This window comes from Aspergillus multicolor (genome assembly GCF_047715735.1).
Source record: "Aspergillus multicolor strain CBS 133.54 unplaced genomic scaffold BDW74scaffold_27, whole genome shotgun sequence".
In the NCBI taxonomy this organism is placed as follows: Eukaryota; Fungi; Ascomycota; class Eurotiomycetes; order Eurotiales; family Aspergillaceae; genus Aspergillus; species Aspergillus multicolor.
In genome coordinates, this window is record NW_027395978.1 from 376,958 (window position 1) to 403,168 (window position 26,211).

Consider the following 26,211-nt stretch of genomic DNA (forward strand, 5'->3'; position numbering starts at 1 on the left):
CGGTCACTCTTCGAGGGCATCTAATCTAGTCTTTCCTCTCGCAAGCCACTTGTCACAGTCATGGTCAACCCGTGAATGGCTGAATACTCGGTCCAAGTCGGTGAGCGTCATTCGACGGTCGACCACAGGCCCATACCACTACCGGGACACTTGTCGCGGCGGGGCGATCTAGCGCGGAATCATACTACGGAGCATTGCCGTATTCTGACGGCGTGGAGCAGCTAAAGGACAGGAGCTCGGAGCGGAGTAGATTATCTTTCGAATGTAGTAATGAGTGGCAGACACAGCGCATGTGCAAGTGTGTACAGTTCTTATTTTCGAAAGTATATACGTTCTATTGGTCTTTCTGCGACCGTTTTGGCCAGCCGGTGACCTCGCGCGACTTTACTTCTACGAACGTGGTCTACTCGAGTCTCGGAGTAGTCCGTAGAGTCTAGACTCTATACCTTACCGGGGTGTCGATGCCGATTGGTTCCTCTTATAAATGACTGCACATGGCTTCTTTATATATAGTTCCCCACTTCTGGCCTCCTGTACTAGGTTTAATTTCTTTTCTCAACCACCATTGATGTTTTTAAACCCCTTTAAATAATCCTTGCCATGGAAATGTGACTGTTCCACTTCTCCAGCTCTTAACATTCATTCGGCTTTTTCATATACTCTTTTGTTCACTTTTCTCTAAAATCCTTGCTCAATTGGTGTTTCTCTAAACAAGCAGCAAGGTATTCACTTAGGCATTTCTATTTCGTCTCTTTATACTCTTTATCAAAACGGAACCGAGTTTTCAGTTCAAAGTTACTCGGCTTGCTACCTCCTTAAGCGTTTTACATACTCAACGCATCGTCACATTGATACTTCTGATGAGAAAGGTCGCCTTCGCAGACCATGTTTATTTAAACCATCAAGCCTGATGGAGTTTGAAACCACACAATTTCATTGGCACCCCGCCTATCCAATAGTAGCCAGTTGAGCTGCCCGTTGGCCATCGGTAACTAGCTCATTGTCACACACAATATATGCAGCCCGGTTTACAACCTGAAGCACGTTGCAGAGTACGGAGTACCATATACTGCCTTTACATCCTCATCTTGATGGAGTGTTCATGCGATAGTTCAGGTCATTCCTTCTTTTCCGCTATCGCTGAGATAGAGCAAGAGTCACAATCTGTCAGACCGCCACCAAAGCACCCAATTCCGCAACTTCAAAGCGCCTTCGACGAATCAATCTACGAGTCTCTCCATAGGGAGACAGGGGACTGGGTTGTTGATCTTGACGCACAGTCGCGGCGAAGAGAACTTCTCGAAGGTGCTAAATATGAGCGCCTCTGTGGGCGGAAATGGCGGCAAAGGACTGGTGAACGGTAATCATTCTTGATATCATGCAATGCCTGTCTAACCGATGGCAGTTATCATCCGTTCTGGAAGCTCACTGCGCAAATGTCGTTTGGCCTTCATCTGTTAGCGCAAGGCACTGCTAAATCAAACGCGGCCGTCTTAAACATCCTTCAACTCCACGTAGATGAGATGGATGGGTTTGTTTCACGAACTACGGAGGATTTCCTTATTATACAGCTCGACCTACGCACCCGTATCCAGTACCTGAGCTTACCGCTCGAAAACCTGAATGATTTCGACGAGATGTTAGCAGATCGTGGATTCCGCTTCGCAATGATCGACTATAATGAAAAGATTGAGCTTGCAGTTGAACGCTTTACACTGGCTATTAGTGATGCTCTCCGAGACCTACAGAAGGGTAGGGAAGCAGTAGGTGCACTGTGGCAGTATCTAGGACAATCGACCCATGAAAGTGCCCCGTCATCGAGCAATTTGACCGCTATATACAATTCAATGTTTGCCAACACCGAAGGCTGGAACTTGGCCCTTTCGAAGCTCCGAAGGACAGGCATTGCTCTCCAGTATGCTATCACTCAACTCAGCCGGGCCGTAACTGAAATTCAGCGGCGTGTGGGAATCGCAAGCAGAAAGGAAGTTAGTAACGTATTTTTTATATGTCTGCTTTGAATGCTGACCCCAATACAGGTGCCCTCTGGCATAAAGTCAATTTCACGCACCAGGTCCTTCAGGGGATTATTCGACCGAAGGCCGTCGACGTTCATGACAAACTTGGGGAAACCGTTGCCCTGCGATCCTACCTCTACAAAGTCATCTTTCCGCCCTGGGACCAATGCGGGCAGCACCGGCAGGCTTGCGCATCAAAAGAGCGTTCCAAACCTGAGAATTGCTACAACTGTTGCCCAGAATGGTACAGTACCTGACCGGGCCATATCACTGAACGGTGAGCCGTCGGCAGACTCTGACTCGGGCTCAATACTGCCTAAGTTCTCGAAATCCATTAGCAGAAGACTTTCAAAAGCCAAGCTCACGATGTATCTAACTGCCGGGGAGGAAACTCCAATTCGTCCCTCCACGTCTGCTTCAAGGACATTAAGGTCCTCTAAGCAAAGCAGGTATCGCCACCAGCCAAAGCGAAAGCAGCAGGAGCCGGTCCTGGAAGCGCTGCCTCCTGGCAGAGGCAACAGACTATCCACATTTAATGCTTTGGCGAAGCGGGAAACTATGAGGGACCAATTATTGCAATACTTTAAATCCGATCGTGTACTCGATGACTGGGAAAGCATCAAGGGGGGAGGAAAGAAAATTGTTCATCCCAAAACCAAGAAGGTTGGCCTTTTGAGTAAGTTCCAGGCGAGGCCGCTTGATATGCGTTCGGGCGATCTTGCTACAGGTTCGTTCGACGTCCAGAGGCAGCTGGCATGGTTGGATGAAGAGACTAAAAATCTCAACACTTATTCTTTAAAGCACCGGCCGGGGACTGCCCCTAGGTTCCATACGATTTCGGAACACTTGAGCTTCTACCAACAAATATTGCTTCACCAGGAACATCAACACGAAGACGCCGATTATCCCGTTGTACTGGAGGATGACGAATCAATCATAACGGCTCTTCCAGCCTTCCCGCTTCCTCCTGTGAGCAGCTCGCCTTGTAGGCTCCATTTGATTTCTGCTAACTTTGCTACGACAGATCGGTCACCGTCTTCCAGAGCCCTCGGATAAAGCACATGCATGTTAGTACCACCTCTGGCCTGCAGATTAAGGAAAACTCCACTTCTTGAAGTCACGCAAAAAAACAAAACAAAATTTCTTTCAAAAGGGTGTATTCTGTTTACAGACACCATAGAGCCCTTGAGAAATCAGGCGTTTGATGGGTAAAGTCCGCTAGTACTGTTAGTTTCAAGGCAGGCTAGATTTCTCTTATATGCAGGCCAAGAGATGGTATAGGTGCTATTTTTCATTCGGCGCATAAATCTGAGCCTTGGTTCACTATCTGCTGCCTCTGCGAATTCTCATATCCAATCTGTCGTTAATTTATATGTCTCACTGAAGAGTGGTGCCCTCCCACGTGGGTTACATATATGGTTGAGATCTCTGACTCCAATAGAGTATACATAGGTCACCTTGCTACAGGCCGACTTATATCGATGCTGCCGTGCAATGATGTAGGCGCGTATTATATTATATTATCTAAGGGCCAAAGTTTGGGAAGTCGCTTAAAGACCAAAGACCGTGTACACTGCGAGGATTCCAGGTGTCAAGTGGCGGGTAGCGATGTCCCCCAAGCACAGATGAGAGCCGAAATGCCAACGTAATTACGAGATGGAGTTGAGGTCCTAAAGCCCAACCCCCAACGTGGAACCATGTCGCGCAACTCTGTTTCTGCGGCGAACGGCTAATTGGGGGCTCCAGACCCCGCTGAACAGATCCTCACACTCATCCTCGTCCTGGCTGTCAAACTCAATGCTTTCAAACCCGGAACTTGAGGCCGCTGCAGTGGGTTTCAAAGAGTGCCGGCTCGTTGATTTCGCCCATCTTGTTTCGAAGGCCGTGTCACAAGCGGGTGTCTTTATGGTTTTGCTCGTCTCCAGTATGAACTTTCCAACCTTATATTTTTGCGATTGCTCCCCCGCACTGATATATTTCCACCCAAGTACACTTTCACAGACAACACAGTTAATGTCGCTCACTGTATGGGCGCCCGTAACCAAGTGCCTAGATACTGGACTTTGAAGTAATGTATTTGGAAGTGTTTCTCCAGGAGTGGATGGTGCACTGACGGTAGGTTGCGCAGACACCAGATAAGCACGACCATGACGTCCAGTGAACCCTTTGCTGATGATCTGGGTAGTTAAACAAAGTTCGGCAGCGCAGTTGGAGCATCGAATACACGATATATGGCCTTGAATATATTTCTCCCTCGGATTCTCATCGACTGGTACCTCGGATGGCATCCCGGCATTCGCTTTCTTGGTCCGGAAGATCGATGGCGGTAGTAAAAACTTCGGAAACATGGGGTATCACTGCCGCGGCTGACTCTAACCCCCCAAAATGATATATTGTATATATTATTCAAAGTGTATCAGAAAATGACTAAGGATCCGCGTGTGGTTGATCGCCGAGGTCGAGTTATCAGTGAGGAGTGAGGAAGAAGTCTGATGATTAGAGTGGGGCGCATAATATCGATCGCATTGCGATGATTGCAAACTGAAACCATCTCATGCAAACCGGCCACAGTTCGAGTTTACTATTTCTGCAGCATCAAGACACTGAATTAACCTTCGTCAAGCCAAGCAACTACCCTAGGTGTAGCTCTTAACGACTACAGAAGCATTAGGTACTCTTGACGTCATGGCAGATAAGATAAGGAGATAAGATACAGAGTCGATCGAATCAATATTATGTAGCACACGGAGACTATAAAAGCACGGATCAAGTCGCGATGAAGCGAGTTCAGGCCTCGGCGCCTAAGAATAGCCATCTGTTGCTGATGCTGTTTGAGTGCGCAGCACCGAATGGTTCTAAAGTGGTCAAGGCAAAGCCACACCATCCGAGATTCTTTACAGATTCCAGTTCGCCACCGTCTTTCGAACGCGGCACGCACGCAACTATCTGCGAGCAACTGAAAGCAGGAACGTCGGCTAGTTCAAAAAGGGCGATCAAGCTATATGTGGATGGGGTCAGTAAAAAGGCTTCCAAAAGCTCGTAGGTCCAAACATTTGCACGAGCAGATTTACGAGTTGGATAAGGGAAGAACCGTGTTATCGACATACCCCGATTTCAAGCCATGACCAGCGGCTGCTCCTGCTAGGAACACGAACATTGTTCGCTCGCCGGCCGCACAAGTTACAAATCCTCGATACATAGCGTCACTTGTGTAATCTAGTACTTCAAACCACTTTTGAATCCGCGGATATTCGCCACGGGTATCAGTGGCCTGAATTTGGGGCACACCTATCCCAAACGACTCCTGTCTGGGCAACCTCTCACCAAGGAATACCACAGACAGGACGTCGCAAAAGAGCCTCTCACACTCTTCCGGAATAGTATGCGCTGCCTCCCCCTTTTGCCCCAACAAATTGTTCAATGAATGACTGCTTCCGTCTACGGGAGCGTGTGAATCATCGAGGGGAGGTCTTTCATGGGCGTTCTTCAACCCTGAGGGGACCTCAGGGACACCACTGTACTCCTAAAATGTAAAGTGTAAGTATTAGTAAATGACAGTGTGGTGGACACATCTGGTGTAAAGCATACCGGCCCCAATCGTAGTGCAATAGTGAAAGCCATGAACGGCGGTAGAGCCCATGTTGACGCTATAGCAGCTAGCCGATACAGTGGTTTGGGATGGTTTGTCGACAAATCGTTGGGCGAGATTTGAGGTACTACTGTGACTATTTATAAACCTAGCCATGGTGTCGCTTCAGGAAGAGTCCAGAGTGATGCTGGTAGATGGGCAGGTAATATTGTACGTAGTGGACTTGTACAAGATAAATAGAATGAAGATGCTCAAACTATCAGTCAATAGAATTATTGATGGAGTTGGTTTAGAGTTTGAGGTTCGGGCTCCCGCTTTTGCCTATCATCTGACCATCATCGCCTGAGGCAACAAGGCATTCAACCCAATCAAGCTCTATATGTGGTCTGCCTGGTTTGAAACTTGAGACATCTCGAAATTTGTGGAACAGTAATGATATGTGTTATTTACAGTGCTATTATTACATAGTCCAGCTCTGGTATGAGAGAGCCACAGTCCACTGACTAATCAGTGACTCAAAGTTCCCGATAATCACTAGGCCTTATCCTTCGGTGTCTAGCTTGATGTCGTTGGGGGTTCACCGGCTGGCGAAAGTAGGGGGAATCCTCCTCCCTAGCAAATGGTGTGCTGAACGCAGTCCGCTGCTGGTTGGAAAAATTGCCTGCTCCCATCCCTTGCCCGAATCTAGGATTCTGCGCCATGGATCCCTGAACCTGAGGCATGGCAAACATGTTCGAAGGTTGCTCACCTGTGCCATTGTAGGTGCTAGATGCACCAAAGCCATTGGGAACAGGCCCATTTACACGGTTGTTGTACACCCCGGTTGGCAATGGATTGAATCCCATCATGTTCAGGGAATTCCAGGTAGGATCCATATTAGGTTGGAAGCCGTTACCCGTAGGCAATAGCATTGGATTCATGAGCCCCATCCCATCAGCACCAAATGGGGCGTCAGGAAATGGCATCCCGGGTAGTCCTGGGCCTGGAAGGAATCCAGGCATTCCAAAAGGCATCCGCTGGTTGAAAGGGAAGGAGGGGTAGTCGGTTGTTGCATTATCTGATGGTTGCTGGGAGATCTCGGTAGACTGTTGGCCATCATCAGATTTTTGCTTCTTCTGAGATGCACTCGATCCTAGGCTTTGATAGGCCTCATTGATAGGCTCATTCTCAGCGGGCCTTTTCTTGGACAAAACAGGTGTTGGTTGTGAACCGTTTTGTGAACCGTCGTGTATTCCCGTAGAGTCAAGACTGGGCGCCCGCATGTTGTTGGCGGACTGGTCTTTGACTGGAGTTGGCCGGTTGTCCTTCTCTTTCTTTGAATCTGCTTTCTCAGCCTCGTAGGCTTTGATTTTTGAGACAATATCATCATTGACACAGAGGTTATCAAGTAAAACACCCTCGGTACCACAGCCAGGACATACAAAATCACTTTCAATCAATGCATTTGTAATACAGTCATTGCAGTAAGTCTTTTGACAGCAAGGCGTCTTCGTGGGCTCTAAGAACATCCGCTTGTCAATCGGGCATTCTAAACCGCGAGCCTGTAGCTCCCTGCTGTGTTCTGCAGCAGCCGCTTCAGCCGCGGCGGCTGCTGTCGCCTTAACCTTTTCTTGATATAACTCCCAGGACGCTTGGTCAGGTTTAGTAATAATAAAGTCACCATCTGCATTGACCATAACGCCCGTGTTCCTGAGGTCCTCACTGGAACCATCGAGCATCAGAGACTCCGGCTTCTCGACTTTGGTTTGCAAAGACCGCGGTATTCCCGTCGACCGCTTCACCCTGTATTTGCCGTCAAACTTTGGGTCGTTATTCGTAGGGCATGCTTGGATCCAATGACCTGAGATAAAGTGTTAGCACCCTACCAGGTCGGATGAACTCTATAGGAACTTGCCTTTCTCACGGCAACGATAGCATAAATACCCAGGCGGCGGTGGGTGATCTGGAATGTTGACTGGTTTACCTCTACCGCGGCCAAACGGAACAGGGATTGCGCTGCAACGGCCCTTTAGTAAATAATTTTTATGCGCACCAGGAACTACTCACTTTGCCATCTCTTGCTGCTGCTCTCGCCATTGATTCGCTTGTAAATTAAAGAGAGCATTGATTTTCTCCTCTTCTGTCTGGGCATTATTCAGTTCCTGTACACCATTGCTGACCGGTTGCAAAGGATTAGAAACTGTTCGGCCTAAAGCAGACTGGTCGCTACGGGGCACACTGCGAGCATTCACTGGCATCTTCCCGGAAACATATCGAGCAGCACCGCCCTTACCAGGTCGGGAAGCTGGAAGCCTTCGTGCAATGACAGAGGTAGAGCGTGGTATGACACTGGTATCATCATCGTATTCTGAACAGGTGTCGTTAGCTTTTTGGACACTTGCAACGTAGATGAGATAATAGCACTGTAAAAGGATCTTCCTCACCTTCCCCAGTGTTTTCGTTGTAGATAGATAGCTCAAAATCAGTACCGTCACCCAATCTACTTTGATTGATGATTTCTCGCTTCAACTCGAAGACAGAGATACCGGTGCCATCGAAAGTGACCCGCGAGGGTTCTCTTTGAGACTTGAACTTGAAGTGGACAGAGGATGACATTGAATTGAATTGATGTCGAGCAAATGTGTTTGTGAATGTTAATTAGATCAAGCCCTGGTGGTTGAACCACCTTCACAATTGAGGGATACAGGTGAGCGTAGGTCGAAAGAGCAGACAATATGGCAAATGGGAGAATGAAAGACAGCAAGTCACAGCTTGACAAGCAAAGACAGAATTTTCTCTCTCTCTCTCTCTCTCTCTCTCACACACACACACACACACACATACACATACACAAACACACACCCACACAGACACACACAATAAAAGGCAGAAAAACAGCTGAATAACCTCTGAAATCAATCTCAAATAATATCAAAACGATATTGCTTGAGGTTATGGACTCAGAAAATTTGTTTTAGCTGGGTGAGATGTAAGGGGCGCGAATCGAACGGTCAATGAGTATTTCGATGCGAACACCAAGCTGCAACATGGACGGAAAAGAATTAAACAGATGCAAGATTTCGACTCAGTCGACAGTCCCTGCAGTTGTAGCCTAGCCAAGATAGTGTAGTCGTAACCGAGAAACCGCTTGCAACGCAGAAGACGTCGGGCGATGACCGTTAGATAATACCTGAGAGCCCACAAAGAAAGAGACTCGAAGCCGGGTGAAACAGATCTTATAATAACACAAGAAAGCGGATTCAAGGACTGATCCTCCCACTATGAGGATGTAACAAAGGTTGAAGAGCACCGGTGTTCCCAGTTGAGCCTCCTACCTCAAAGACCGAAACAGTTCTCAAAGACCAAAACAGTAGGAGTCTGAAGCGGATGAAGTTCAATGAGGACAGTAGCCACCTAGCGTTGGTCACGTGTAGCTTAGTAAGCCGAGTTGGAACTGTCCAAGACTCCACTCAAGCCAATGGAAAATAATTTTATGTACGGTAGAGGTATGGGGTAGTATGAAGAGCTTTATGTGAATAATAAGTTAATTACGCTTATCTAGAGGTCAAATTCAGTGTCCGTAATTTGATCAAAGCCATCTATTAAGGTGGTAAGGCAAAATGTAGTCGTATCTCGGCGCTGATACGGTAAAGGTTCTCGGGCTACTACAAAGTGCTTCCAGCCAGTTTTCCGCCTTCGAAAATTCTAGGTATGAGTCAGCCCCTCCTCTGCTCTAGGTGGGGTTGAAAGGAGACCTATGATGGGTGTCGAGTCACCAAATTCTTGGGGATCCCATTCATTGGAGTTTTTCTTTGACGGGCTTTCACCCAAGTCACTAAACAACTAAAAGGTGGTGGCAGCCAGCACCTACAACAATGCCTACCGTCCATTTACTCGACTATGTCGCCGGCAATGTGCGCTCGCTAGTGAATGCCATTAACAAGGTTGGCTACGAAGTTGAATGGGTGAGGTCGCCCGAGGACTTGAAGAATGTCGAGGTAGGGAATACTAAGACCCTTGCATATCCTTGACGTTCGGAACTAGCCGGCTAAGGAAGACTATAGAAGCTCATTCTTCCAGGAGTCGGCCACTTTGGCCACTGCCTTTCCCAGCTCTCAAGTGGCGGTTATTTGCAGCCGATAAGGGAGCACATAGCTTCCGGAAAACCGTTCATGGGGATTTGCGTTGGGTTGCAAGCCCTCTTTGAAGGCTCCGAGGAAAATCCCAACGTGCCCGGTCTCGGTGTAGTCCCAGCGCGGATGCACAAGTTTGACGCCAAAACAAAGAGCGTACCTCACATCGGCTGGAATTCGGCAACAGACACTCGCGTCGCTCTAGATGGAGGCCAGAGCTTCTACGGGTTGAACCCAAGCAGCAAGTACTACTATGTCCACTCATATGCCGCTCTCTACGAGCCAGGTTTCCTCGAGCAGGATGGTTGGTTGGTGGCTACGGCTAGCTACGGGGAGGAGAAATTTATTGGCGCCATAGCGCGGGATAATATCTTTGCCACACAGTTTCACCCTGAGAAGAGTGGACAAGCAGGCCTGCGCACCCTTCGTGCATTTTTGAATGGTGACAGGTTCCATACAATCACACCGCAAGATCCATCGCAGACTAAGGGGGGAAATGGCCTTACTCGCCGAATTATAGCCTGCCTGGACGTTCGCACGAATGATGCCGGCGATCTTGTTGTGACAAAGGGCGATCAGTATGATGTTCGGGAGAAGGATGGTGCGGCTGCTGGAGGGCAAGTGAGGAACCTGGGAAAGCCTGTTGAAATGGCCAAGAAATATTACGAACAAGGGGCAGATGAAGTGGCATTTCTTAACATCACCTCCTTCAGAAACTGTCCGGTAGCTGATCTCCCAATGCTTGAGATTCTAAGAAGGACCTCCGAAACCGTTTTCGTACCTTTGACCATTGGCGGCGGCGTCAGAGATACCGTTGATACAGACGGAACCCATATACCGGCTCTCGATGTGGCAACGATGTACTTCAAATCTGGAGCTGACAAAGTCAGCATCGGCTCTGATGCTGTCACAGCCGCGGAAGAGTTCTACGAATCTGGCAAGGTTCTTTCAGGCAAGACCGCCATAGAAACTATCTCGAAGGCGTATGGAAATCAGGCCGTCGTTGTAAGCGTCGATCCGAAACGTGTATATGTCAGCAGGCCAGAAGTTACGAAGCACCACACAATAGAAACGAAGTATCCCAACGCCGCCGGGCAACGATTCTGCTGGTACCAGTGTACTATCAAGGGAGGCAGAGAGACCCGAGATTTGGACGTCTGTCAGCTAGTGCAAGCGGTTGAAGCGATGGGTGCTGGGGAGATCTTGCTCAATTGCATCGACAAAGATGGAAGCAATAGTGGTTTCGATCTCGAACTGATCAATCACGTCAAGGCTGCGATAACAATACCTGTAATTGCTTCTAGCGGAGCTGGTGTACCCAAACATTTTGAGCAAGTTTTCGACCAAACGCCCACTGATGCCGCTCTAGGTGCTGGAATGGTATGTACACCGACTCGTTGCTTTGTTACTGCAGCACTAATTATGATATAGTTCCATCGCGGCGAATATACTGTTGGTGAAGTCAAGGATCACCTTGATGGCAAAGGCTTCCTTGTCCGGCGATCTGAGTCAGACATCTGAGCAAATGGGAGCGGGCTGTACCAGACCCATGGTTTCTATGTTTATAGGATGACGCTGTGTTAAAGGTGAATGTGATAGTAGGGTCGACCTGGTGGAGCTTGGGCATAAGTCACATCACTCTGTCTATATAATCATTGTCTTCATTGAACCCTTCCACGACATCTCACATAACAAAAATCTTGTCGGCTAGACTTAGATGGAAGCCGTACATTCTAGGCACACATAAAATCCCATATAGGCCTTAGCTACCATATGGGGGGGGGGCTTCATAGTGTGCTTATTTTTGTTTATAAACCTTCTCAGACTCTAACAACAAAATGTTCCTGGTACTTACATTGGCCTCGTTGCGTCCAGGATACGCAACATAAGTTTTGCTATGGATTCCTTCTGTCAGTCCCTTCAAGGTAAATTAAGCCATTCCGAGGCTGCGAAGTGTTAGCTTCTTCAAGTACGAGAGTTTGAGCCAAAGTCTTACCGGGGAAAATTGGCGAAGGCGTATTCCAGCTGCTCTAAGGATTGCTGCGCTCTTTTTATAGTCAGCAAAGCCTCTTCTGGAGGGATTTTATGGGTGAACACACGTCGTTGTCCATATTGTAACCTTGTGAGTATACCACTTCTGAAATACCTACCTGCGCAATCTTCACTGTACAGGTCAAGCAGGGACACCTTGGGTAAGCAGGCATTAGTTTATGGAGGCTGATTTGAGGCGGAGGGGTATTGGCTTACGTGTCGCAATACAATATTGCTCCCTCTCTTATGCGTTCCCTTCCGGCCTCTAATAAAGCATTTTCTTCAGCGTGGAGACAGAGACATGTGGACAAGCCAACACCTCCGCCTTCGCCACGATTACACCTTGGGCCTAAGGAAAGCGTAAGCATATTAAGTTTCGCACTGCATGGAATGCCATACATCCGCCTTCGTTGCAGTTTGTGAGGTGCCTTGGTGTTCCATTATAACCAGTACTAATGACGCGGCGTTCCCGAACAAGGACACAACCTACTCGTCTCTTCATACAGTTGCTTCTCTGTGCGGCAAGGGATGCTAGTTCCATGAAATATTGGTCCCAATTGGGCCGCAGACGTTGTTCGTCGGCCAGGTTCACCATCCTGAGAGCGGCATACAGTTCCTCCAACGAGCAAGACGAATTAAAGAGGCGAACTTGTGCTCGGTCGGTTATGAAAGCACCGCCGATATCCTTCTCATAGAGCTGCCTATCATTCCAAAGAACAAATTCCTCAAGGGTAGGAGGGTCAAGCTGTCTGCTTCGACACCTAGAAAATTAGCGACATTCTTTCGGAAATTGAAAGGCTGGAACTTACCTGTTCGCGAAGCGTTTCCACCGCAGACTGACTGGAGCGTCAACACTGACCAGAAGAAAGAACGGACGTTGCAGGAAACGATCTAGCGTCGAGGCGTTCCCAATACATGTGGTGACCCAGGATTCTTGCCATCTCTTGGTTGCGAAATCGAGTAATGAACCAAAGGTCTCAAATTCTATAGGTGACGCCCCGCCGATTGCTTCGTCGAATGAGTTGGGAGCTTGCAGTCTAGGATCGCCAATAACCTTAGGAAGGCCGCTGTTCTTCACCTGAAGGCGCCGGAAATTTTGGTGTTGAGTTAGATAATCTGCCACAGCATGCTTCCCCGAGCAAATCCCTTGAAGAATTCGATTGTCGATTAGCCTCCACTGTCGGCCAGGACACTCGAGCCGACTAACCTCCACATAAACCAATTAGCATTGTCCTCGTGGCGGCGAGAAGAAGAATGGCCAGTGACAAAAGATAATTCTTGTGTGGTAGTAGAAGTTTGAGAGTTCGATTTACGAGGGTCAATTTACGCGCGCGGCGCATGATTTAAATAATACTATGTGCCTACAGTAATACAAAAATCCCGGAAATTAAAACTACTCTTTACTTGCGGATTCCAGGGATTCCATACTCTGCCAAATACTTACGTAGACGGAAACAAGTATGCAGAGATTCTTATTGTATAAGTTTTCCTGCCTATGCGTATATAAGTGCCTCACATGTCTCAATTCCAACATAGCTCATACATAGCACAGAAGCAAGAGTGGGGCATGTTGTCAGTGGTTCACAGTTTTCACTGTATAACCAAAAATGTACTACTATATATACAGATTATTCCGTACTCCTGAGTAATAATACAAAATTCAGGGGCAAAGATCACTAGCGTTACTAGTGCAGAATCTTTCCGCCATTTGGGTTCAAATCTATGCCCCAGTCAGGTACCTAGTGCCGTACTATTATCCTTTCCAGCCTTGTTGGTTCGAAACTAGGCAAATATTTGCCCGTATGCATTTCCTCTCCTTGTGAAGAGATATATATGACTTATGTATAGCTGTAGTCTACTGTACTGATGGCTCTTAGACTTCTTTTCTGACACAGTATTATTTCCGCTTCCTGTGACGTAGGTATAAGGTACATTCTGTAGGTAATAGACTTACCCCTTGGAAGTACCAACACGGTCACCTGCGCCTTCCGCTATTGTCAGGTGGTCGACTAACTTGCCCAAGGCTACCTTACTGTGTGGCCTTAAGGATCATACCTAATACTCCCCGTCCACCTTAGTCAAAGCACTGGAACCGCATCAATTTAATTATCCGTGCGGAGTACGCCGCCATTACTACATCTACGGGTAGTATTTCCTAATTTACTACCCCACTATAACAACAACTAGGTTCAAACCTCGGCTCTACATCCACGGTCAACATGCAGTACGCTCCCTTTGCTTCAGATATAGAGCTTCCGTTTTATACAGCGTTAGCGTCCCACAAGATCAATCATGATAAGCTGGATGACTCCGCTCGCAAGATTCTAGGACTCTACGAGATACGCCCTGCAGACCCCCCCAATGTGTCGTGCAGGATTCAAGTACATGGGAATGCCCTCACTAGCGATGAGTGAGCCCCAAGATTTTCGTGTATTATATGAAGTAGGCACGTTACTGACTATATATCATATAGTGCTCCAGCTAGCTACTACCGAGCGGAGGGTATCATAAGAAATGTGAACACTATTGAAGAATACACAGACGTTGACAAGATGGCCATGCTCCAACACTACGGGAAAATGGTCAGTTCAATCATGTTTACTGTTTTATCAAAGCAGTAATAATATCGTATCTCTAGATATGGGATGCTATTAACGACGGCACTGTCTACTCATGTCCATCTTTACTGTCTTCCTTCATTATCCTCTCTTATGCCGATCTCAAGAAGTATAAGTTTCATTACTGGTTCGCATTTCCTGCGCTTCATTCAGAGCCCTCTTGGATACCACTAGAGGAAAGAAGCGAGGGGTCACAGCTTGCGAAACCAAAGAGACTGTCCATTGCCGAAAGTTCTGCGCTCAACGAATCTGTGCAGGAGTGGGCTCGTGGTGTAAATGCCCATCAGCGAGGGTTCTTTCTAGCCCGGAGAGTGAAAGCGCAGGACAGCCATGGTGTTGTCTGGAAGATTGCACCCCTCTCAAGCTACGAGGATGGATTCTTTGACAACGCGGAATTTGCGGACCGTTTCATCAGCTTCGTCGACCCTTCAAATTATGACGAGGCCCCTGGCTGGATGCTACGAAACCTGCTTATCCTTGTGAAACGACGGTGGGGACTTACAGAGACTCAAATATTGCGCTATCGTGACGGACAATCACAACGTGGCGGCAGTCGTAGCATTGTGCTAACAATAAGACTGAGGGCTTCACAGCTTCTTGAGGATCAAGCCAAATGCGATAGCATGCCTAGGGTGACCGGGTGGGAGCGGAACCCAGCTGGAAAACTAGTCGGAAGATTTGTCGACCTCACGGAACATCTGGATCCCAAGAGGTATAGTCTCACTGAATCGAACGGAATTGGCTCAGGCGCTGACTCTGCTCTCGGTTGACAAGACTTGCCGATCAGTCAGTTGACCTCAACCTCAAGCTTATGAAGTGGCGTATCAGCCCAAACCTCGATCTCGAGAAAATCAAAGGAACAAAGTGTCTTCTACTTGGAGCCGGAACCTTAGGAAGCTACGTGGCTCGAAACTTGATGGTACCGCTTCTATTAAGCTCGTATCTGCGTGGATTGCTAACACGGTTAGGCCTGGGGAGTAAGAAGGATAACATTTGTAGATAGCGGGTCCGTGTCGTTCTCTAACCCGGTGAGGCAGCCACTCTTTAATTTTGCCGACTGTTTAGATGGCGGAGCAAAAAAAGCGTTACGGGCCTCTCAAGCCCTGTCAGAGATCTACCCCGGCGTTGAATCCGTTGGTCATGTACTGGCTGTTCCCATGGCGGGTCACCCTATCTTGGATGTTGAAAAGACAAAATCGGAATTCGAGCTCCTCAAAAAACTCATAGACGATCATGACGCTATTATCCTTCTAATGGATACCCGAGAATCGCGTTGGTTACCAACCGTGATGGGAAAAGCAGCGGGTAAAATTGTTATGAATGCAGCGTTGGGTTTTGATACATTTGTCGTGATGCGCCATGGTGTTGCAAACAACGAACATCCGGAGAGCGAGCTCGGTTGCTATTTCTGCAATGACGTCGTTGCACCCATGAATGTGAGTCTATAGAATGAAGCCTCGTGACACTCTTGCTAAAACATTGCATAGTCTCAGAAAGACCAGACGCTCGACCAGCAGTGCACCGTCACTCGACCCGGAGTAGCTACCATGGCATCAGCACTGTTGGTTGAGTTACTGGTATCGGTTCTCCAGCATCCGCTAGGAGGCGCTGCAGGTGCTCCCCAGGCGCAGGGTGACAATGATCACCCTCTCGGAGTTGTTCCGCATCAAATCAGAGGGTTCTTGTCCACTTTCGAGAATATCTCTGTCGTAGGTCAAAGCTATAAATGTTGTAGCGCATGCTCCGAAAATATCACAAATGAGTACAAAAAGGAGGGCTGGAATTTCGTGCAAAGAGCACTGAACGAAGTAGGCTATGTTGAAGAGCTGAGTGGTCTCAAAGAGGTTTGGCATCCCAATATTTGGCACGCACCAGTCGCTGATTTTATTTTTTTTTTGCTTGCTTCTAGGTCCAAAAGGCAGCGGAAGCGAACATAGCCGATATAGAATGGGACGAAGATTCGGAACTAGATGAAATATTGCCAGTTGAACCTTGACCAAATCCAGGACTCGCGAGGCGCCAACTTCACATGATAACTGACCAAGGTATTCCCGGGTTATACATGGTCCTTTTCAAGTCTCACAGGAAGGGCCCGTGAGCACGTCTTGCTTTCTAGCTTGAGCTTTGCGGTCAAGCCCGATGAAATATGCCTCTTTAGATTCCTACTAAGACGTTAGTGGGGATGCTAAAGATAGTTCCTGACAGGAATCGCTTACACTGCGTGATGAATCTGGTTTGAGCCTGTGCACTTTCTGAAACAAAGCCTTCAGCTGCTTCTCTAGATCTTTATCCTCGGCTCCTTGGTAAAATTTGCAGACAAAGTGCCCACCAGTCTTGAGTACTTCATAGCTGAACCCCAAAGCGGCACGGCAAAGGTCCTTCCAAAATGTTAGATTCAAGACGGCCATCGAGTCAGCACGCAGGAACATACCATGCTTCCAGCGTGATCTTTGAATGTGACACCGCTAGTATTCATCATCCTGTGGTAAGGATTACTTAGACTTCTCTTCCAAAATCCGGTTGTTTGATGCCAGGGGGCGGACATGTCACTAAGAACTACATCTACCGTTCTTTGGTCATTTAGATAGCCATCATATCCACCACCGAGGGCATCACAAGTACGGCTCGCCTCGAGGATAGACTCTACGGTACGACCATGGTCCTCGGTCTCCTGGGCAACTCCCGGGGAGTAAGGTCTGCCTCTTTGGGGATTGCGTACGAATTCTCGGGCATAAGCTTGAACCGCAGGGTCTAAGAAGTTTCCCTGAATAGTCGAGACGCCTCTGGGTGGCTGGCTAGGGATTATATCCACCCCGAGAACCCTGCCTTTCGGTTGAGTTCGTGCCAATGCCACCTCGTAAAAATGTCAGATTAGAATACCGGGGTATCTGCTTATGCTTACCTGCGACCAGGATCCTGGAGCGTATCCCTATTGTTTGGTAGTGCCGTTAAAAACAAAGGACAACTCAGCTTTCCGGGATTGGGGGACTATCATACTAGGTCAACCACAGTTTGGCCACTTTTAAAAACCCTATACTTCTCGTCTATCTGTGGAGGTTGCCAGTATCAGATCAGGCACAATGAGTGATTACCCAAAAGTACTAGTAGGAGTTACCTGTAGAAGCTTGAATGCTGCCCGGCTTTTAAGTCCTTGTACTGCTGCCTCCCGCGTAAAATGATCCTTCAGTTGGCGTGCTTGCCATCGTTTAGAGGACGAAAACCTTTTTTGTAAACATTGCTGGAATGTAGAGAAAAAATGAGCACGATTGCCAGGCCCTGGTGATAAGAGCTGTATGGGCATGGCTGGTATCATTGGAACCTTGATAAAATGACGTGAAAGCAACAGCAGACAGGAAGTCGTACCTAATTGCCCGGTCTTGGCATTCATTTATTTTGCACTGAAATCAAAACACTACTTTACATTAATCCTAAGGCGGGACAGTCTTCTATAACAGGGTAAAATGACTATTTGACAGGGTTGTCTAAAGCAATGAAGACTAAGTTATTTTTACAGGCCTTACTCTGCGCCTAGTCTTATAACCAGCGTCCCTTGAAAGGCCCTAGAAAGGCCCTAGAAAGGCCTTAACTATAATACTAAGGACTCAACCTTGCCTTAAGGACCCTAGCCTTACCTTGAAATGCGGTACAAAAGCGTAGCGAATATAATAATAAGCTAAAAGGGGATTCCCAAGTCCTTTTACCTACTGGTTAGGTTTATTTATGCAGTAGGCCTGTCGGGCTGGGCTATTTGGGCTTACTACCACTTTAGGTAAATCACCCTGTCAAACAGTTATTCTACCCTGTCAAAAGAAGACTGTCCCTCCTAAGGCTTGCTATTAATTCTAAGGCTTGCCTCATTCACTACATAGTGGGCATACAATTAATCGACAGTTCAGTATTGTCCTAATAGCAGCATGTATGATGGCAGGAGACATGATGATATTCGGGGTTTATAAAGCCTTCCGAAGAAATATGGACTAAGTTGAATCAGAATCGTTTTCTATCTCGTTTCAAAGGCGAGAACCCTATGGGACCAGTGAAGGCGCGATTTCCTGTTGCGCTCGGTTGCCCTGCACCAACAAGCTTCCGCCCCGGGTTTCTGGTGTCCTGCAAGGTAATCTCGTCCTCTTCTTCGTCAAACAAGCTTCTATCCCGCTGCAGACCTAGTTTGCGTTTCTTAGACAGAAATTGTTTTTGCCCAACAGGGTGAGACAGCGACGTCTGGTAGCTCCCGTCTCCCTCAGGACTTTCAAGTACCTTTTGCTTCTGCCTTGCTCTTGTATCCCCGTCTACAGCCGTCTTTAACGGTATCCTTTTTGCCGGATTGTTGGTGTTTTTTGCGGCCGGCGGCATGAGCTGCCTTAGAAATGCGGTCGAATTAGTGCCGTGTCCATCATTAGCAGCATTGCTATCTTCGTTTAGTTCGTCTTCCGAGCTTGTTGTAGTTTCACCAAGCCCCGTTGTACGGTTTAAAAAGGGAGTTATCGAGAATGAAGACTTGTCACCAGGAAGTGTAGTAAGTGGCTTTTGTTGGGGTTGCGCGCGGACAGCGCCTGGCGTCGCGATTATCAAATCAGAATGTAAGCGGCTTGTCACTTTTTGAGGATGGGGCCCATCGGCAATTGGGACCTTCTTGGTGATAGTAGTGCTCCAACCTTCTTGCTGCTGCACGGGTGTGTCTTCTAGATGACAGTCTTTCAGAGTCCGCAGGTTTTGATTAATGCCCTTTCTTCCCCGGGAAGATGGTGACGAATTGGCCAAAGCGCTGCCTTTCTGCTGTATACCCTCTTGTATGTAGCCACGCGCCAGTTCCAGTTCCCGTCGCGCTTCATTGAGTCGTATAGTAAGTGCTGCGACCTCATCTATTTGCTGGGATTCTTTCGTGAGGGCTCGTTCAAGCGCGCGTTTCTCGTTTTCTAGTTGCAATTCAAGGGCGTTTAGCTGTAGGGACATCTCCTGTTTCTCCGTGAGAAGCGCATTGGCGGAGGCGTTTTGAGACCTCAGTTCCTCAACTTCGGACCGTATACTCGACACCTCCTTCGTTAGGTGAACTTTTTCTGCTTTCAATTTTTGAGTATCAGAAGCAATTGTGTTCAATGATGCAAGTTCATGCTATGAGAAGTGTCAGGAGGTCAAGTCGTGTAAAATACACAATGCATGCATTACCTACACGCAGATTGTCTATTTCACGCGATGATGCTTGGGTAAGGTTCTTCAGACGATCGAGTTCTCTGACAGCCTCCTCAAGGTCGAGGCGGGTGTTGGCTTCTGTCTCTCGAGCCTGAATCAATTCTAAACCCCTCTGGTTTACTAGCATTTGTAGATTCTCAATTTCGATGCGGAGAAGCAACCGTTCCATGCGGTGCGTGCGGCCACGCTCGGCTTCAAGAACTTGTATTGTATGCGCATGAGTGCGGCCAAAATCTCTCTCGAAATGCGCAGTTGCAAGGGCCATGCGATACTGGAGCACTTTGTTAGCCCGTGTAGTAGCAATGAATAAGATACATACATCATCTTCAAGAGCATATTCTGGCTCATCCGCGGAAGGCTTCATCGTTAATATTCAATCAGCCTGAGTAACAGTGTTACGGCATATGAAGATTCCTGCATACACACATGGCGTATACGGTATATAAATGGATGTACGGAGTTGATACGGTAGTTAGAATCTACGTACCTAAACAATGCAGGCCCCGGCCGGAAAGGAAAAACTCCCGCAGTGGGCCCGTTGTGGACACCTTGCGTTTCAAACGCTACTCTATGGTCATGGCTAATAATGCTCGCAGACGTGGTCTAATAAACCATTATTATAATCCATTACTGCAAGCCATTGACTTGCTTGGTTACGCTGACGGGCTCATGCATAAAGTTCTTGTATGGACACTTTGGTTAAGATGAAACTGTTCGCTCTCATTACGTCTCTTGTCTATATTATTCCCGCTGCACTCGCCGCCTCGAATAACGACAAGTTCGAACAGTATCAGTCGCTTTCTCGTCTCGCGCCTATTCAGCTCGATGACTCGTCCTATGAAGATATAACCTCAAAGCCTCGTGATTATTTTGCCACGGTAATTCTGACAGCTACGGAGGCTCGCTTTGGTTGCGTACTTTGCCGCGATTTCCAACCGGAATATGACCTTATTGCACGGAGCTGGAATAAGGGGAGCAAACCAGACGATCTTAGGGTGCTTTTTGGCACTCTTGACTTTCAAAATGGCAAGGCAGCGTTTCAAAAAGTATGTAGCAAATCAACGCTCTGGGGAATTCTGGGCTAACCGGAGCGTGCAGTTAATGCTTCAAACTGCGCCTGTTCTTCTGGTGTTCCCCCCCACGGTCGGCCCTTATGCCAGAGTCGACGACAGCCCACTGCGATTTGACTTTAGCGGGTTAAGTTCCCTACGGATTATCAAGATTGACGGAAGCATTTAACTGACAGCTCTCCAGTCCCATCTCTGCCGATCAAGTCTATGCTTGGATCAATCGCCAGCTGCCTGATGGGCCCAAACCACCGCTCGTGCGCCCTATTAACTATATGAGGATTGTGTCTGGAGTCACAATCCTCATGGCATTTATTACTCTGTTTACTGTGCTATCCCCTTATGTCCTTCCAGTCATAAGAAACCGCAACTTATGGGCTGCGTTCAGTTTGATTGCTGTACTTCTCTTTACCAGTGGCCACATGTTCAATCATATTCGAAAAGTGCCCTACGTTGTAGGGGATGGACGAGGTGGCATCAGCTATTTTGCTGGTGGCTTCTCAAACCAATTTGGAATGGAAACGCAAATTGTTGCTGCAATATGTAAGTCATCCATCGTATCGCTGGCCTCACTTGTTTAGTGGCTTAAATGCTAATATTCAATATTGAAGATGCCGTGCTCTCCTTTTCCGCAATAGCCCTAGCTATGAAGGTTCCTCGCATCGCAGACAACAAGTCTCAGCAGGTTGCCGTGGTCATTTGGGGGGCTGTGCTTCTCGGAACATACAGCTTCCTCCTGAGTGTATTCAGGGCGAAGAATGGCGGATATCCTTTTTTCCTCCCGCCTTTCTAGGTGTTCTGGTATTCATAGATCCCGAACATTTGCTGGTCGAAACGTGTTCTCGTGGAATAATTCCACCTATGTTCTAGCATCCACCTAAAGGAATGTACCTATAATGGAAGGATGCTGTAGATTTATATGAACCAAAAAAGCACTCGATGTCTTAGTGACGGTGCGAGTTGGGGATCAAAATTGCATTATGGTTGAAGTGAGTTTGACTGTGGACTTGGGAAGCCGGAAATTTCGTGGAAGAGTACTGTTTTTATTCTTGTTCTAAAGTACACAGGGCCAAGCGCTACTGTAGCGATCAGCATGCATGCGGCAAGTATACGGAGCTAATTGACGTGGACTGCGGCCAATGTCAATAATAAGGAGTTTGAAACACCTTCAGCGTCCCACCGAAAACTCAACTTTTTCTGGCGGAGTTGCGGGTTCTCTGTTTTCCCTATCCGACACTACTAGACGTATTTTGGTGATGTAAATAATTGGCCACATCATACCTACCTTGTACGGACTAAAACCCGATCAACCCGCTTCCGTCGAAGTCACTTGGGATCTTCAACAAGTTGTGCGACTTCCAGGGATCGTGCGTTGGCACCCCTCTGATTGAACATGTCAAAGTCTGGTAGAAATGCCAGCAGCATCCTGGCATCAGCAATGTCTGGAGCTACTATCTTGATTTCCGTACAGCTGGGTTCAAGACTCTTCATTTTCGCCTCAAATCAATTGATACTGAGAAGCTTATCGCCATCCGTTTTGGGGGTTGCAGCACAGCTCGAATTGTTCTTGATCTCGATCTTGTACTTTTCTAGGGAAAGCATACGAGCCGCCATTCAAAGGCAGCCCCTGCAGTTTGTCGCAACATATTCTGATGACAACACGGGCACAGATGTTGTCCCGTTGGGCAAAGAACTGGAAGGGGTTGAACTCCGTGCAGCATCCTCTCAGGCAATAGTTAACATGGCATATTTGAGTATTGGCATGGGGATCATAACCGCAACGGCATTTGCGACGTGCTATGTGCAATTTGCTTCCGTCGAAGTCCTGGGAACGCCATACTACCACATCAGTGTGGCCACTACAACCATTGCCTCACTTGTTGAGCTTGGCTCTGAACCGGTCTTTGCAGTCATGCAACAGTACATGCTGTACAGCAAGCGCGCTGCAGTTGAGATCAGTGCCGCCTTTTCAAAAAGCCTGGTTACATGTGGTATATCCTTATGGGCTGTACGGTTTGGCCACAACCTAGGAGCTTTGCCGTTTGCGTTGGGCTACTTGTCCTATGCCTGCACGGTTTTTTGTGGCTATTCTATTGTTGCAGTGTATCAATGCAAAGATTGGCATTTCTCATTGTGTCTTTCGCGGATAAGCGCAAGGTAAGCGATTGAAATCATGATCAAAGGCAGTATGAAATAACATTGATTAGCAACAACTCAACGTACATTGGAGGTAGATTCTCGTGGCGCTTGGTGACATTATCCGCAAATGTTTTCTTCCAGTCTGTGGTAAAGCACTTGCTAACACAGGGAGATTCGATGATCCTTGCCGCTATGACTAGCCTACAAGACCAGGGGATATACTCGCTTGCGTCTAATTATGGTGGTCTACTGGCTCGTATCTTATTTCAACCGATCGAGGAGAGCAGTAGGCTTATTTTCTCATCTCTACTCAACTTCAAGGAGCGCCAGAAGCAGGTGGACAATGTTGCAGCTGCCAAGAACCATTTACTCACTGTGATGCGAGGTTATATGATGATAACAATCCTAATCGTCCCGCTTGGGCCAGCTCTGGCCCCCAAGGCTCTCCATATCTTAGGTGGACGGCGATGGACGGCGCCTGAAGTTGATGGCCTTCTTGCGCTTTATTGCTACTATATCCCCTTTCTAGCTTTCAACGGTATCTGCGAAGCATTTGTCTCTTCGACTGCCAATCCAGCAGAGCTGCGAAAACAGGCCTTGTGGATGGGATTATTCTCAGCATGTTTTGCTCTAGCAGCCTATATATTTCTGTCAATGGGCGGGCTAGGCGCACGTGGCCTGGTCTATGCCAATATTGTGAATATGTCTGTCCGGATCATTTGGAGTTATGCTTTCGTCCGACAGTATCTACGTCAGTACAATTCGGACCTAGCCATAGAAGAATTCGCTTTGCGGCCCGCAACCTATGTCGCATGTGCCACTGCGGCCGTTATTTTGTCTGGGAACCATATTGATTTAAACGGGGATCTACTTCCCTTTATAGCCGGGATATGCTATGTTCTCGCAGTGTAAGTGGGCCATTGATTTACAAAGGGCAGGTACTGAACCATTATCATTTGTAGGCTATACTGCGAGAGGCAGCATGTCATCGCCTACTACAACAGGGTTTATCAAGTTCTAAGATCGAAGTACATGGGGTCTAAAACAGAGCAGATCAAGGTGGATTAGAGTCAATCATCGAATACAATCTTGGTAGCCGCCTTACCCGGCTCAACGTCCTTAAAAAAGGCGCCATATGCGTCATGTTGCTTCTTTTTGACAGTTGAGCCGAATTTGAGTAGAGCTTCGGGCACTTCTTGGTTCGCCGCTTTTAGGACATTGATGAGCCTGTGAGTTTCCATCAGCATTTGGGAGAGAAATCAGAACAGCACAATTGAGCTCAAGATCACTGCTTACCCTCCAGATTGGGCCTTGTCCGTTTCAGTGAACAAAGTTATAGCGTGCCCATTAGCCCCAGCGCGACCGGTGCTATAGAAAGACTGATGTTAGCCGTGAAGATCCATAATCGGCTCTTCAATCTTACCGGCCAATTCGATGCACATAGTCTTCAACAGTGAGCGGGAATGTAACATTGACAACTAGTTTCACGTGGGGTATATCTAGACCGCGAGCAGCCACATCCGTTGCAACAAGAACGGTGGCCGCGCCTGATTTGAAAGATTCAAGGCTCTTGAATCTTTCTTGCTGGCTCAAATCTCCGTGTATACCAGCGACTTTGAAGCCCTTGGCTCGAAGGAGCCTCTCTATCCGCATCGCTTCCTTCTTGTACAGGCAAAACGCCAGTACCTTGTCCGGAGTTCCCCGCTGATGCTTGTTTAGAATCTGCACGAGTCTTGGTTCTTTCTCGTGTGGCTTTACCACCTCAACAACCTGTTTGATCCGAGTATTCGCACGTGGGTCTGCGGAAGGGTCACCACCGATTGTAACAGTGACTGGCGATGTCATGAATGTTGAAGCAAGATCTCTGACGGCTGGCGGCCAGGTCGCTGTGAACATCACGGTTTGACGTTTTGACACTGGCATGGGAGAAATAATATCCTTGATGTCTTGTTCAAATCCCTTGTCTAGCATACGATCTGCTTCATCCAACACAAGATACTTGACCTTGCTAAGATCCAGCGAACCGTCATTTTGAAGGTCCTTCAACCTTCCAGGGGTGGCAACTACCACAGCGGCAGACTTTAGAGCCTCGCGTTGTTCATCTTTCCGCACTCCGCCAAATATGCAAGCAACTTGAACTTCCACTTTGTCGGCAAATTTCAAGAGTTGATCATGAATTTGCATCGCGAGCTCTCTTGTTGGGGAGATTATGACTGCCGATGGTCGGCACGGCTTTTGCTTGCTTTTCGTCTGCTTCAGGTCGATGACCTTCTTCAAACACGGTAGACCAAACCCGAGGGTTTTCCCGCTTCCTGTCTCCGCAATCCCTATCACGTCGCGTCCTGAAAACAGCAGTGGCCATGTTGCCGACTGAATTGCTGTGGGCGAGGCGAAACCGCTCAGTGGAGCGTAAAGGTCTTTATTGCATGAGGGCAGGAATGAGAATGATGTTATGGGGCGTAAAGGTATATTATCTGGAATAGCATCCGTTATCTTGATGGAATTGCCAGAAAGAAATTCATCAATTTCTGCTTGAGAAACATCATCAAGAGCAGGGGATTGGGTGTAAGCCTGGGCTTCAGAATCTCCTTTTTTCTGTTTCACGCCTCTGGACTTTTTGCTGGGCCTGACATCGCCAACCTGATCTTGGTGCTCGCGTTTCGCCATTTTCCAGCTTTGTCTGGAATAACCCCAGCTGAGTGTTCGAAGCACTCGAAAGAAGTTGGTAGGTATGTGGAATCGGAGTGTCCAGGAGCAGTCTTTTCTTGTCCATAAAAAGTAAAAAAAAAAAAATTCATGTGGAGTTACAGTACAATAATCCCCACTCTGTAGTAGGGTACCTAGTACGGAGTAGTACGGAGTAGTACACCCTCTGGCCTGCAAGTTCAACAGATAAAATGGAGCCGCTCCACTTAGCTGCGTCAAAGAATCTAGTGGTATTTATTACCCCAAGAGCCTAGGCTAAGCGCATTTGATATACTAAAAGTGAGCTAACTTGGCTGGATGTAAAGGAAATACCTGACTACTTAGTGTTGGGATTAACTCAGTTTATTTGCTGCGGGCTAGAGGGTGTACTAAAAATTTAGCGGTATCTCTTACTTTAATAACGGGATTAAATGGTATTCAGCCTGCTAAAAGTAAACTAACTTGGCTAAGTGTAAAGAAAATACACCAAACTAGGCTCTACTTTGGTGTTACGGAGCGACTCTGTTTTATCTGCTGCAGGCCAGAGGGTGAGTAATGTAGTTATAAGCTAATAGAGCTAGCAAACCGTTTATACAATTAGATATAGAACTATCACATTGACCATTTCACTCTGTCTTAGAACACTATCTCCATAACCGTTCTCCGTGGCACTCGCTAGGTATGGTTTTTACAACGTACCTCAAGGTAAGAACTCGGATTTTTACTACGAAGTTAACAGGCTTTACCTACACAAGCTGCCGT

The 26,211-nt window shown here is 47.5% G+C and overlaps 10 protein-coding genes across 10 annotated transcripts; 5 read left to right on the top strand and 5 right to left on the bottom strand.

Moving 5' to 3' along the window:
- Positions 1-549: 549 nt before the first annotated feature.
- Positions 550-3,262, top strand: BDW74DRAFT_68802 (uncharacterized protein). The gene is made up of 4 exons (XM_073733460.1): positions 550-1,360; positions 1,406-1,988; positions 2,040-2,987; positions 3,043-3,262. The coding sequence occupies exons 1-4, from the start codon at positions 1,017-1,019 to the stop codon at positions 3,088-3,090; spliced, it is 1,923 nt and encodes a 640-aa protein (XP_073580684.1). The 5' UTR covers positions 550-1,016; the 3' UTR covers positions 3,091-3,262.
- Positions 3,263-4,486: 1,224 nt separating this feature from the next.
- Positions 4,487-5,880, bottom strand: BDW74DRAFT_68788 (ornithine decarboxylase antizyme). Its single transcript, XM_073733459.1, has 3 exons — positions 5,607-5,880; positions 5,126-5,541; positions 4,487-5,016 (listed from the first exon to the last, which is right to left on the bottom strand). The coding sequence occupies exons 1-3, from the start codon at positions 5,637-5,639 to the stop codon at positions 4,806-4,808; spliced, it is 660 nt and encodes a 219-aa protein (XP_073580685.1). The 5' UTR covers positions 5,640-5,880; the 3' UTR covers positions 4,487-4,805.
- Positions 5,881-5,986: 106 nt separating this feature from the next.
- BDW74DRAFT_159304 (cleavage polyadenylation factor subunit MPE1) lies at positions 5,987-8,403 on the bottom strand. The gene is made up of 4 exons (XM_073725446.1): positions 8,031-8,403; positions 7,654-7,954; positions 7,502-7,602; positions 5,987-7,447 (listed from the first exon to the last, which is right to left on the bottom strand). The coding sequence occupies exons 1-4, from the start codon at positions 8,200-8,202 to the stop codon at positions 6,123-6,125; spliced, it is 1,899 nt and encodes a 632-aa protein (XP_073580686.1). The 5' UTR covers positions 8,203-8,403; the 3' UTR covers positions 5,987-6,122.
- Positions 8,404-9,295: 892 nt separating this feature from the next.
- On the top strand, positions 9,296-11,738 carry BDW74DRAFT_159313 (imidazoleglycerol-phosphate synthase). Its single transcript, XM_073725447.1, has 3 exons — positions 9,296-9,584; positions 9,651-11,099; positions 11,151-11,738. The coding sequence occupies exons 1-3, from the start codon at positions 9,462-9,464 to the stop codon at positions 11,238-11,240; spliced, it is 1,662 nt and encodes a 553-aa protein (XP_073580687.1). The 5' UTR covers positions 9,296-9,461; the 3' UTR covers positions 11,241-11,738.
- A 5-nt stretch (positions 11,739-11,743) lies between these two features.
- BDW74DRAFT_159327 (deoxycytidine monophosphate deaminase) lies at positions 11,744-13,044 on the bottom strand. Its single transcript, XM_073725448.1, has 5 exons — positions 12,958-13,044; positions 12,560-12,896; positions 12,150-12,511; positions 11,967-12,099; positions 11,744-11,906 (listed from the first exon to the last, which is right to left on the bottom strand). The coding sequence occupies exons 1-5, from the start codon at positions 12,977-12,979 to the stop codon at positions 11,777-11,779; spliced, it is 984 nt and encodes a 327-aa protein (XP_073580688.1). The 5' UTR covers positions 12,980-13,044; the 3' UTR covers positions 11,744-11,776.
- A 778-nt stretch (positions 13,045-13,822) lies between these two features.
- On the top strand, positions 13,823-16,821 carry BDW74DRAFT_159328 (putative autophagy ubiquitin-activating enzyme ApgG). Its single transcript, XM_073725449.1, has 7 exons — positions 13,823-14,160; positions 14,224-14,332; positions 14,389-15,080; positions 15,143-15,287; positions 15,337-15,804; positions 15,856-16,212; positions 16,278-16,821. The coding sequence occupies exons 1-7, from the start codon at positions 13,970-13,972 to the stop codon at positions 16,362-16,364; spliced, it is 2,049 nt and encodes a 682-aa protein (XP_073580689.1). The 5' UTR covers positions 13,823-13,969; the 3' UTR covers positions 16,365-16,821.
- Positions 16,441-19,823, bottom strand: BDW74DRAFT_169912 (uncharacterized protein; the record flags this gene model as incomplete). Its single annotated transcript, XM_073727074.1, has 7 exons — positions 16,441-16,530; positions 16,585-16,746; positions 16,800-17,222; positions 17,271-17,297; positions 17,484-17,589; positions 18,393-19,480; positions 19,539-19,823. 7 exons carry the CDS (start codon positions 19,821-19,823, stop codon positions 16,441-16,443), a joined length of 2,181 nt encoding a protein of 726 aa, XP_073580690.1.
- A 311-nt stretch (positions 19,824-20,134) lies between these two features.
- On the top strand, positions 20,135-21,894 carry BDW74DRAFT_68931 (OST3/OST6 family protein). Its single transcript, XM_073733462.1, has 4 exons — positions 20,135-20,604; positions 20,657-20,754; positions 20,813-21,168; positions 21,237-21,894. The coding sequence occupies exons 1-4, from the start codon at positions 20,245-20,247 to the stop codon at positions 21,416-21,418; spliced, it is 996 nt and encodes a 331-aa protein (XP_073580691.1). The 5' UTR covers positions 20,135-20,244; the 3' UTR covers positions 21,419-21,894.
- BDW74DRAFT_68932 (putative nuclear division Rft1 protein) lies at positions 21,893-24,008 on the top strand. Its single transcript, XM_073733463.1, has 3 exons — positions 21,893-22,782; positions 22,833-23,672; positions 23,727-24,008. The coding sequence occupies exons 1-3, from the start codon at positions 22,019-22,021 to the stop codon at positions 23,830-23,832; spliced, it is 1,710 nt and encodes a 569-aa protein (XP_073580692.1). The 5' UTR covers positions 21,893-22,018; the 3' UTR covers positions 23,833-24,008.
- On the bottom strand, positions 23,835-25,431 carry dbp3 (RNA-dependent ATPase DBP3; the record flags this gene model as incomplete). Its single annotated transcript, XM_073730009.1, has 3 exons — positions 23,835-23,991; positions 24,061-24,132; positions 24,188-25,431. 3 exons carry the CDS (start codon positions 25,429-25,431, stop codon positions 23,835-23,837), a joined length of 1,473 nt encoding a protein of 490 aa, XP_073580693.1.
- Between the last annotated feature and the right edge of the window lie 780 nt (positions 25,432-26,211).